Source organism: Mirounga leonina, unplaced genomic scaffold (assembly GCF_011800145.1).
Source record: "Mirounga leonina isolate KUSES-001 unplaced genomic scaffold, KU_Mleo_1.0 Mir_224, whole genome shotgun sequence".
In the NCBI taxonomy this organism is placed as follows: domain Eukaryota; kingdom Metazoa; phylum Chordata; class Mammalia; order Carnivora; family Phocidae; genus Mirounga; species Mirounga leonina.
The window spans coordinates 2682798-2695131 of NW_023270615.1; the positions used below are offsets into that span (position 1 = coordinate 2682798).

Genomic DNA, 12334 nt, shown 5'->3' on the forward strand with positions numbered 1-12334 from the left:
TAATCCATCAGCACAGACTACCTTTCCATTTATTTGTCTTAATTTTTTTTTTTTTAATCACGGTCTTATAGTTTTCAGTATACAGGTCTTTCACCTCCTTAAATTTATTCTTATGCATTTTATTTTTTTTGATGGAACTGCAAATGGGATTGTTTTCTTAACTTCTCCTCCTCACAGTGTATAGAAACCCAAAAGAATTTTGTATTTTTCTATCCTATAACATTACTGAATTTACTGATTAGATCAAACAGCATTTTGGTGGAGCCCTTAAGGTTTTCTATATATAATATCACGTCTCCAGCAAACAGTGACAGTTTTACTATTTGGGTCAACAAAGAATTACTACAGATATTGACAATTTTTTACTAAGTCAAAAAAGAAATCAAAAGAAAAAATTTTAAAAATACCTTAGGACCACTGAGAACATAAATACAATATAACAAAATTTATGAAATGCAGAAGTATTTCTAAGAGGTCAGAGCACAGCAGGAAATGCCTGCCTCCTGAAACAAGAAAAAACTCAAACAAACAACTAAGTTTATACCTGAAGGAACTAGAAAAAGAACAAATGAAACCCCAAATTAGAAAGAAATAAAATATCAGAAAATAAACAGAGACTAGAAAAAGAAATTGAAAAGATCAATACAACTAATAACTGGTTCCTTTCAAAGATAAGCAAAATGCACAAACCTTTAGCTAGATTCACCAAGAAAAAAAAAAGAGGGCTCAAATAAAATCAGGCATGAGAAAGGAGACATTACAACTGATAACCACAGAAATACAAGGACTGTAAGAGACTACAATGAAAAAATCCTAACACCAACAATTGGACAACCTAAAAGAAACAGATAAATTCCTAGAAACATACAACCTTCCTAGACTTAATAATCAGGAAATACAAAATACACAGACCAATTACTTATAAATTGAATCAGTAATCAAAAACCCCCCAACAAACAAAAGTCCATGACCAGATGGCTTCACTGATAAATACTACCAAACATTAAATGAAGAATTAATACTAATCTTTCTGAAACATCTCTAAAAAATAGGAGGAAACACTTCCAAACTCATTTACAAGTCAAGCACTACCCTGGTACCAAATCCAGACAAGAATACTACAAGAAAATAAAATTACAGGCCAATATTTTAGATGAACATAAATGCAAAAATCCTCAACAAAATATAAGAACAATAAATTCAACAATACATTGAAAGGATCATACAACATAAACAAGTAGAATTTATTCCAAGGATGGTTCAAGAGCCACAAATCTGTTAATGTGATATACTACGTTAACAAAATGAAGTATAAAAATATTATGATTTCAGTGGATGAAGAAAAGCATTTGACAAAATTCAACATCCATTTATATAAAAACTTTCAACAAAGTGGGTAGAGAGGGAACATTCCTCAACATAATAAAAACCATATGTAACAAGCTCATAGCTAACATCATACTCAATGGTGAAAGCTGAATGTTTTTACTCTAAATCAGGAACAAGACAAGGTGCCTACTCTTGTCACTTTTATTCAACATAGTACTAGAAGTCCTAGCCAGAGCAATCAGGCAAGAAAAAGAAATAAAAGGCATTCAGATTAGAAATAAATTGTTTGTCTTAATCATTCCATCAACCATTTATAATTATCTTACAAGAATAAATCCAAAAATACAAAGGAATATACATAATACTCTCTCCTAAATGCCTAACACAGTAAATGGAAATATTATCCAAGATATCATATAATTTATCCATTATGATCATGGGACATAAAATGTTTATGGTAGACAAAATAATGCTATGCCCTGACACCCAAGGATATCCATGTCTCCCTAAAACCTGACAATATGTTACCTCAGATAGCAAAAGGGACTTTGCAAAGGTAATTAGGTAAAGAGGAAATTAGCCTGGATTGAGATCAGAGATGACGACATGAGAAGGATCTATCAACCTGTACTAATTCTGAGATATAGGGAACCAAATGCAAGGAATTAGGGAGGCCTGTAGGAGTTAAGGCCAGCTCTCACCTAACAGGTAGCAGGAAGCAGACTTAAACCATATGGAAATGAGTTTTGGCAACAACTGAATGAGCGAGGAAATGGATCTTCCCCTAGAGTCTCCATAGAGGAGCTCCAATTGGCACCTTGATTTTCATGTGTTAAGACTTATGTCAGACTACTGATTAATAGAACTTAAGACAACAAATTTCTGTGGTTGTAAGACACTAAGTCTGTGGTAAATTGTTACATTATCAATAGGAACTAATTCAGCATTGTAGTATTGAATTAGATTTAAAAGTAAACCAGGACTATTTTATTTTCCTTTATGAAAAAAAATTATCTTCATTTTGTCTTTGATCTACCTTCCTAGATTTCCAAGTATAAGATAAAACCTGAAGACCAACTCATAATACAGTATTTCTTTGAGAATTTTTAATAAATGTACTGATTCAAAGCCTAGAAAATTTTAAACTCTCTAGTAGGGAGTCAAACAATAAAGTTTATTACTTTAAAAAAATTGAGATGCTTACCAGTGTGTTCTGGGCATTTTAGGCAGAACTCTTTCAAAAAGGCATTTGCTTTCAAATCAAATGTTCTAAGTTCAACATCTGTGCCCAATCCTAAAACATCAACTTCTACCACAGGTAGTTCAGAATCTCCAACAAGGTGATAAAACTGAATCAAAACCTGGAGAAAAAAGAAAAAAGAAAGTACCACTACCAAAATAAAAAATTATTTATGTGGATAGTGGTTATAAATGGATATATAAGGTATACATATGATCTGTATTTAAAACTTAGGAAAGATTTTATATCACACATACCTACACATTTATGTTGTACAATTATTTTTAATAAATATGTATCAGATACCCATAATATATGATCTAAACTCCTAACTTTTGATTAAGAAAATTAATCCTCAAAGAAAGGGAGGAAAAATCACATAGCAACATCTGGATTCAGCTTAAACTGGACAAAACAGGAGTACATGTTAGCAATGCGACTACATAATACACTGAATAGCAGCAATGACAAACAATTTAAAGAAGCCATATTAATTTTACCATGGTACATACCTCTGGCACTTCAAATCTTATTTTATACTGAATCATATTTTTTGAACAATCTGGCTTTTGAAATTTTTTTTGGTAACTTTGAATTTCAGTAGGAGATTGAAGAGGTTCGTCCAAGGGACTACATGGTGCATCAAAAAATTCTTCCTCTGAATCTAAATGTTATAGAACATTAAGTCAATAATCAAAATGACTGATTTAATAACATTTTTATAATTTTTCTGAAATAAATATGAATACAAATATATTAGTGGTCTAAATATTTCAAAATCTGAATAAAAAGATGAGAAAATAATAGAAAAGAAGAGAGATTATGTCTGAAAATAACATTTTTGATGACAAAAAATACAGAAAATATAAAGTTCAACTTTAGATTAATGAACATCACCTTTTAAGGTCATTAGTCTAAAAATTGCAAACAAAATTTTATTTTTTATTTTTATTTTTGAGAGAAAGAGAGAGAGAATGTGCATGCACCAGTGGGGGTGGGGAGGGGCAGAGGGAGAGAATTTTAAGTAGGCTCCATGTTGGGCTCCCCCAACACAGGGCTTGATCTCATGACCCTGAGGTCATGATCTGAGCTGAAATCAAAGTCAGATGCTCAACTGACTGAGCCACCCAGGCACCCCGCAAAAGAAAATTTTATAGCAAATGCCAATGCCAATGATTACATGCAACATGAATTTTCAAAAGAACACACTAATACGCTTGCTCTACCTGGGTAACAAAAATAGGAATGAGTTACAAAATCTGCAATATTAAAAGAACAAAGCAGGCCCTGAGGTTCGGATGAAGAAACGAAATCAATCACTATTTCATTCGTTTGTGTGTGTGTGTGTGTGTGTGTATGTATGTATGTATGTATGTATACACACACATATATATAATAAATTTCTAGAATTTACTATGAAAAACACTACAAAACTAGTAAAACCATTAAAAGAAGATTTAAAGGAAACTAAAACCATCTAAGGTATATCCCTAACAACCAAAAACTGAATTTAGGGTAGATCTCACAAACCTCTCCTCCCCACCTCTTAACCACACAGAAAGAAAAACGTTCTGTAGAAAACTGAAGACTGACATGGCAACTTCAGTTACGTAACATTTAGCAATTTTTAAATCCTTAAAAACAGAGAAATAGGTTTACATTTCTTTCCAATGTGGCCAAGAAAAAGCAGGTATCTGATGTCAAAATATTTACCAGTTTTCATAGTGTGAATGTAGGTATTAAGGCTTGATTTTTTCATTTAATAAAAAAGGAAAATATAAAAATAAAACTAAAGCTTTACTATGACAAGATTCTCCAAATAACTAAGTAACATTATAAATTATGTATCAATAGAGTTTCATAGGGGCTCCTAGCTCAAAGGAGGATAAAGAAGATTAACTAGTGGATTTTGTGAGATTATGAGTTTAACTTTTATTTACCAAAAATTTCTGCTGCAAAAGCAACTTTAAGGAACATCCAAGTTCTATTATCTTAAAGGAATTTTAGTGAAAATTTCTGGAAAACATACACATATCTGCTATTGCCTACAATTTTCTGTATAATCTCAAAATGAAAATTATATTCATAATACATTTTAATAAGGAAAACTTCCTAAACCAGTTTCGTTTTACCATCATCAACACATGAAAGTTCCAAGAAAGGAAGCATTTTCTGTGAAATCTGTGATGTTCCCAAAGAAGTGGACCTTTGAATCTGGAAAAAAAGTAATTTACTGTTAATTAGCATAAAGATTTTTATTCAAAGTCGTAAGACAATTTTGACAAAAACAAAAAATCTCACTTTGAACTAAGAAAAAAAGTCCAGTCTGAATTAGGTAAATAAATTATAAAATATAGATTTAAAGAAGTGGTTTTATGGGGCGCCTCGGCAGCTCAGTAGTTAAGCGTCTGCCTTCGGCTCAGGTCATGATCCCGGGGTCCTGGGATCGAGCCCCGCATTGGGCTCCCTGCTCAGCGGGAAGCCTGCTTCTCCCTCTCCCACTCCCCCTGCTTGTGTTCCCTGTCTCTCTCTATCAAATAAATAAATAAAATCTTTATTAAAAAAAAAAGTGGTTTTACAACTTCAAGGCTAAACAGAAATCACAGAACTGTTATATTAATTTTCTTATTGACAGGCTTTGAGTAGGAAAAGATCTTAGATACTCAACGTCTCACTAAATAAGAAAACCATCTTAGTACATCCACAGAAAATAACCAGTCCCAATATTTAAAACCCCAGAGTTGGGAAGTTTGCACTTTTACTTTTCATTTTTTGAAAAATATTTCATTAAATTGACTTTTTTACTGCTTTGAGAAATATGATACATAAAACTATTTTATCAAATTGCATTATATGTTAAGACATACCTGAAACTTCTACCCAGGCCAAAAAACTAAGCAATATTATACCCCTACCTAGAAGCGTCTAATGTGATCTTCCTCGATTATATTCCCTAAAATTGATCACGATTTCACTTTAATTTACTTGTTTTTACCTCCTATGCATGATTCTTTAACATGGTTTATCCTCTGCTTCCTTCTAAACTGTACAAAAAGGGAGTATCACACATGTTTTCGTATGACATTCTTCTACAAAATAATGTTTAAATTTTATCCATATTGATTGTTCACTCATTCTCACTGCCTTACTATATTGCACATTTGATGAATAAACTACTTATTTGTCCAGTACACTGTTGATAAATATTTGTATTGTTTACAAATTTTTTGCTTTTACTCATAGTGCCACCATAAGCATCCTTGAACATGTCTCCAGGTGTTCATATGTAAGATTTTCCATGGTGTATATATGAAGGAGTGCAATTGTACATGTTCACCTTACTAAGTAGTATCAAACTGTTTTCACAAGTAGTTACAACACATTAAACTAATGTCAGCAGATTAGAATTTGTATGGCCGCATAGCCTCATAAATGCTTAGTGTTTTCAGACATTTTAAATTCTGGCAATCTTCCTGGCAATTTCACCTTAGCTTTAAATAGAATTTCACAAATGCGTTACAGTTACATGTTCTACACAGGTTCATGGATTGGGTTTGTCCTTCTCCAAATCCTATTTGTTTTTGGGAAGACATTTTTACTGAAACATAACCTACTACATAAGAATACATTAACTAAGTATAAGGTTCAGTAAGCTGTCATAAAGAAAACACACCCACGCACCCAAAATCCAGATCTAGGAATAGAACATTACTATCAATGCAGAAACCTCCATTAAGGGACTCATGATCATTAGGCATACCCCCCGAAAGAACTATGCTATCCTAATTTCAATTTTTAATGTTCTGCAATTTTTTACATCTACATTAATGGCAGAATGGTTTTGTTTTGCATTTTCCTGATGAGTAATAAAATTAAATACCTTTTCACATGTCTGCTCATGTTTTATTGGGCTATTGCTCTCCTTATATATTTTGGATAAAGTATTTTGTAGATTATGTAATGCAAATGTTTTTTGCAATTGGATGGCTTGCCTTTTTCATTTTTAACAGGTGTCCTTCAAAAAGTAGAAAATTTTAATTGTCATCAATTTATTTTTTTATTTGTGCTTCTTTATCCCAAGACATCTTTACCTACCACAAGCACTTAAAAGATTTTTCTCTTATGTTTTTTGGTAAAGAAACTATACTTTTGGGGCATTTACATTTATGTCTATGTTCCATTTCAAGTTAAATTCCATGTATTATTTTTTTCCCCACTCGGAAATCTAGTTATTTCAGAATCATTTATTGAAAGAACTATCACATATCCCCCACTATTTGGGTTGGCATCTTTGTATGAAATCAAATATATATATTAACCATGTATTATATTGTACATTTATATCCAGGCTTTATTCTACTTCATTGACCTGTATGTCTATTCTCATACCAAACAAAACCACTTTCTTTAGTGAAGTAGCTATAAAATAAACCTTGAAATCAAGTATTAGAAAACCTTTAACATTATTCTTATCCAAAATTGTTTTGGCTAGAATTATGGAAGCAACCTAAGTGTCCGTCGAAGATGTGGTATATACATGCAATGCAGTATTATTCAACCATAATAAAGAATGAAATCTTGCCATTTGCAACAACATGGATAGATCCAGAGAGCATGGTTCTAAGTGAAATAAGCCAGAGAAAGACAAATACCATGTAATTTCACCCACATGTGGAATTTAAGAAACAAAGGAAAAGAGACAAACCAAAAACAGACTCTTACCTACAGAAAACAAACAGATGGTTAATGGGGGAGCAGGGATGGGTGAAATAGATGAAGGGGGTTAAGAGTACACTTATCTTGGAAGAACACGGAGTAATACAGGGAAGTGCTGAATCACTATACTGTACACCTGAAATGAATGTAACACTGTGTGTTAACTATACTGGAATTCACATTAAAAATAAAATGTTTTAGCTAATATGTGTCCTTTACATTACTGTATATACTTTATAATTAGCTTGTTAATTTCCAGGAGAGAAATCTTCTGTATTCTGATTGAGGTTGTGAGAAATCTACAGAGTTTGGAGAAGATTGCCAACTCAATGAGGTCAGGCCTCCAATCCTTGACTATGCATATCATTCCACTGTTTAGGCTTTCTTTGTTTTCAGGAATGTCTTGCAGTTTTAGGTTTATAGGTCTTGTACTTCTTTTGTTAATTTTTTTTCTTAAGTATTTAGCCCTTTTTAGTGTTGTGATGAATGGAATATTTTTCATTTTTACAAACAGTTATTTACACTGATAACGTATCTCGCAAACTTGCTATTACTAGTGTTATTTTTCTACATTCCTTAGGACTTTCTGCATGAATGATCACTTCATCTGCAAATAAAGATAGTTTTACTTCTTTTTTCTAATTGTCTTTTTCTTGATTTATTTGCAAAAGCTAGAACATTCACTATCAACTTGAATAGAAGTCGTGAGAAAAGGCATTCTTGAACTGTTCCAGATCTTACAGGGAAAGCATTCAGTCTTTCTCAAATTAAGTTCAATACTAACTATAGGTTTTTCCTAGATGTCCCTTACCAGGTTGAAGAAACTCTTTTATTCCTTGTTTGTTAAGAGTTTTTATCATCGCAGCACCTGGGTGGCTCACTGGGTTAAGCATCTGCCTTCGGCTCAGGCTGTGATGTTAGGGGTCCTGGGATGGAGCCCCCAGTTGGGTTCCCGGTCAGCAGGGAGTCTGCTTCTCTCTCCCTCTGCCCCTCCCCCGGCTTGGGCTCTCTCTTGCTTGCTCACTCTCTCAAGTAAATTTTTTTTTAAGTTTTTATCATCAATAATTGTTGGGTTTTGTCAATACTTTTTCCTCTTCTATTGAGATGACCATATACTTTTTCTCCTTTAGTCCATGAATATGATTAATAGCAATGACTGGTGAACCATTTTTGCTTTCATAAGGTAAATGCATTTGATTATAGTTTATTATCCTTTTTATATGTCATACTATTTGGTTGTAGTATTTGTTAAGGATTTTTGCATCTATGTTAATGAACGTAGATCTCTATAGTTTTCTCATAATTCCTTTGTCTGATTACAAAACAGGACAATCTATGCAAAGAAACAAGTAAGGACAGCCCATGCACAGACAAAATTAGCAGACACAATTCAGGAGGAAGTAAGGCACTGGACTTATTACAAAAGGATTTTTTTTTTTTTTAATGCCTCAAATATGCTCAGAAAGCTGAAAAGGACCACGGAGAAAGAGCTAAAGGAAATCCCAACAATGATGTCACAACAAAGAGAAAACAACAATGAAGAGACAAATTTTAAGAACTCAAGGAGAAATTCTGGATCTGAAAAGTGCTAGATAACAAATGAATATCATTATGGATCCTGAAGTCAACTGAAGGATAAGGACATATTAGGAACAACATTACTTCCACATATTCAACACTGTGGATGAAATGAACAAATTCCTTAACAGACAAAATCTTACAAAGGTCATGCAAGACTAAACTGATACTGTAAACAGTCCTGTAAAAATGAAACAATTTGAAAATCTTTCAGTAAAGAAATTCTAGGCACAGATGGCTTCACTGGTATTTAAGACAGAAACAGTATCTACTCTTTACAGTATATTTCTTATAAAATAAGAACTGGGGGAAAACTTTTCCAATTCATTTTACAAGGTTGGACTTTCTCTGATATCATATGCAAACACGTAACAAGTATAAACCAGGATCCTATTATGAACATAAATACAAAAATCCTCAACAAAAAATTAGCAAATAAATCCAACAATGTACTAAAAGTATCCTGAGCAAAGGAGGTTTATATTAGGAATGCAAGGCTAGTTTAACATTCAAGAATCAAGTAATTCATCATTATTAAAAGAATAAAGAAGAAAACTGTATGATTACAACAGATGCAGCAAAAGCATTACATAAAATGCTACAAATATTCCTGACACAAATAAAACTATCGGCTAACTAGAATAAAAGAGTACTTCCCTCAACCTGGGAAATAACATGTAGGAAAAATCTACAGCTATTATTATTCCTAATAAGGTAAGACTAACTACACTCCTGCCACTGAAGTCATGGATAGTAGCAGCCTGACCCACTGAAACTGAGAAAGTGGCACCATTCTCGGAAATCCAGGAGGGAACTTTATCCCCCCAACCCCATTATCTTTTGAGTCCATGTTGGTAGTGGCACCTCTGTGGATCTCAGAATAACCTTCGGGATTATTCTTTTCCTTTTACTGAAGAAGAATAAAGCACGTTCCCAGCTGGATGGCCCTACTGTTCCACCCTGTAGTATCCCCGAACTTCAAGGGATCTTCTTCATCTTGTCCTGAGTCTGCCTTCTTTAGTCTAAGCTGGCAGTACTTCAGCTGGTACAGCCCCCTCTCTTTTCCTGGCTTCGGCTGAGATGATGGATTAGAGCCACTGAGTCACACCCTTAAGTCCTTTATCAAGTGTTTTGTGCAAATGCCCTTGGTTTTCTCTCTATAACACACTTTCCCATTTTTTGCCATATGGATAGGTTTAGCACTTTCCAAATCTTTAACACCTGTTACTGATTTTCTTCACAAATCCTTCTTAAAAATGTATCTTCTCTTGCATTTTACTATTAGCAATTAGGAAAAAATAAGACCATGTCTTGAACAGTTTGCTTAGAAGAAATCTCAATTAAATATCCAAGTTCATCACTTACATTGTTCCACACTAGAAAATAATCCAGCCAAGTTCTTTCCCACTTTATAACAAGGATCATCTTGCCTCAAAACTCTTTCACACTCTACTTATTATCCAGTTCTAAACCCACTACAACATATTTGTTACAATACCACCTCACTTTCTGGTACCAAAAGCTGTATTAGTTTGCGAGGGCTGTCGTAACAAAACTCCATAGACTGGAGGGCTTAAACAACAGAAATTTATTTTCTTACACTTTGGGAGGATAAGAAGTCCAAGATCAAGGTGTTGACATAAATTTGTTCTAACTGAGGCCTCTCTTCTAGGTTTGCAGATGTCCACCTCCTTGTTGTGCCCCCCCCTCCCCAATGGTGTTTCCTGGGTACATGTGCATCTCTGGTGTCTTTTTCTGTGTCTGAATTTCTACTTCTTATGAAGATGCCAGACTGACTGCATTAGGACCCATTCTAATGGTCTCTTATTAACTTAACCACTTTTTAAGGCCCTATCTCCAAATACAGTGACATTCTGAAGTACTAGGGTTAAGGCTTCAATATGTAGATTTTCAGGGGATACAGAACAACAAAATATGTGAAGCACATGTATATTTCAACTACAAAATACTTATGAAAAAACTTAAGTAGACCTAAAAAAATGGAAAGATATATCATGTTGATGGACTGAAAGATTTAATATTGTTAAAATGTCAATTCTCCCCAAATTGATAATACAATAAAATCACCATGAAAATCCCCACAGAATTTTTTTGTAGAATTGAAAAGTTGATTCTAAAAATTATAGGGAAAGAACTAGTGGAAACTAGTTGGGAAAAGAAAACAATTTAGACGTCACATTATCTGATTTCAAGATTTACCATTTTTAATTGTATCAAAAAGAATACCTACAAATAAATTTAATCTAAGAGGTGAAAAATCTGTACTCTGAAAACTATAAAACATTGATGAAAGAAACTGAAGACACAAATGGAAAGATATTTCACGCTTAAGGATTGCAAAAAGTAGTAGTGTTAAAAAGTTCACACTACTCAGAGCAATCTTCAGATTCAATGCCATCTCTATCAAAAGTCCAGTGATGTATTAAACACACGTGGAAAAAATAATCCTAACATTTGTATGACCCTGAACAGCCAAAGCAATCTTGAGAAAGAAGAACAAAGCTGGAGGCATCATACTTCCTAACTTCAAGCTCTATTACAAAGCTAAGGTAATCAAAACAGTACAGCACCAACACAAAAACAGATCCATAAATCAATGGAACAGAAATGAGAGGCCAGAAATAAACCCAAGCATTAACAATCAATTTTTGGCAAAGGAGCCAAGAATACACAACAAGGAAAGGATAGTTTCTTCAACAAATGGTGCTGGGGAAACTGGACAGCCACATGCAAAAGAATAAAACTGGACTCCTATCTTACACACAAAATCAACTTAAAATGGATTACAGACTTGAATGGAAGACCTGAAGCCATAAAGCTTTTAGAAGAAAAGAGAGGCAGGTAAGCTCCGTGACAGCAATCCTGGCAATGATTTTTTGGATCTGACATCAAAAGCAAAAACAAACAAGTGGGACCACCTCAAACTAAAAAACTTCTGCACAGCAAGGGAAACTATCAACAAACGAAAAGGCAATGAAGTGAATGGGAGAAAATATATGCAAATAATAGATCTGATAAAGGATTAATATCCAAAATATATAAAGAATTCATTCAACTCAGCAAAACAAATAATTCAATTAAAAAACGGGAAGAAGAAAGAAATGTACATTTTCCAAAGAAGACATACAGATGGTCCACAGACACATGAAAAGATGCCCAACATCTAATAAGGGAAATGCAAATCAAAACAATGATGAGGTATCAGCCGAAATCTGTTAGGATGGCCACGATCAAAAGGACAACAGACCCAGCGTGGCTACCGCACAGACCAGACTTCATTTGCTTGTGCACCACACTCTGCTTCCTCTTCCATGTCTGACAAACCTGATATGGATGAGATTGAGAAATTCAATACATCGATAATGAAGAAGACAGAAATACAAGAGAAACAAATGAACAGGAGAAGAGAATCACAATGAGGCATGTGCTGCCAACACTGCACTATACATT

General features: G+C 33.6%; 1 protein-coding gene across 3 annotated transcripts in view; it reads right to left on the reverse strand.

Moving 5' to 3' along the window:
- Positions 1–12334, reverse strand: part of VPS13A (vacuolar protein sorting 13 homolog A) — a 266825-nt gene that overhangs the window by 140552 nt on the left and 113939 nt on the right. For all 3 annotated transcript variants that reach the window (XM_035029011.1, XM_035029013.1, XM_035029012.1), the window contains 3 exons: positions 4702–4783; positions 3082–3233; positions 2534–2690 (listed from right to left, as the gene is read on the reverse strand). In XM_035029011.1, the coding sequence (XP_034884902.1) occupies positions 2534–2690; positions 3082–3233; positions 4702–4783 (391 nt within the window). The remainder of the gene's footprint in view (positions 1–2533; positions 2691–3081; positions 3234–4701; positions 4784–12334) is intronic.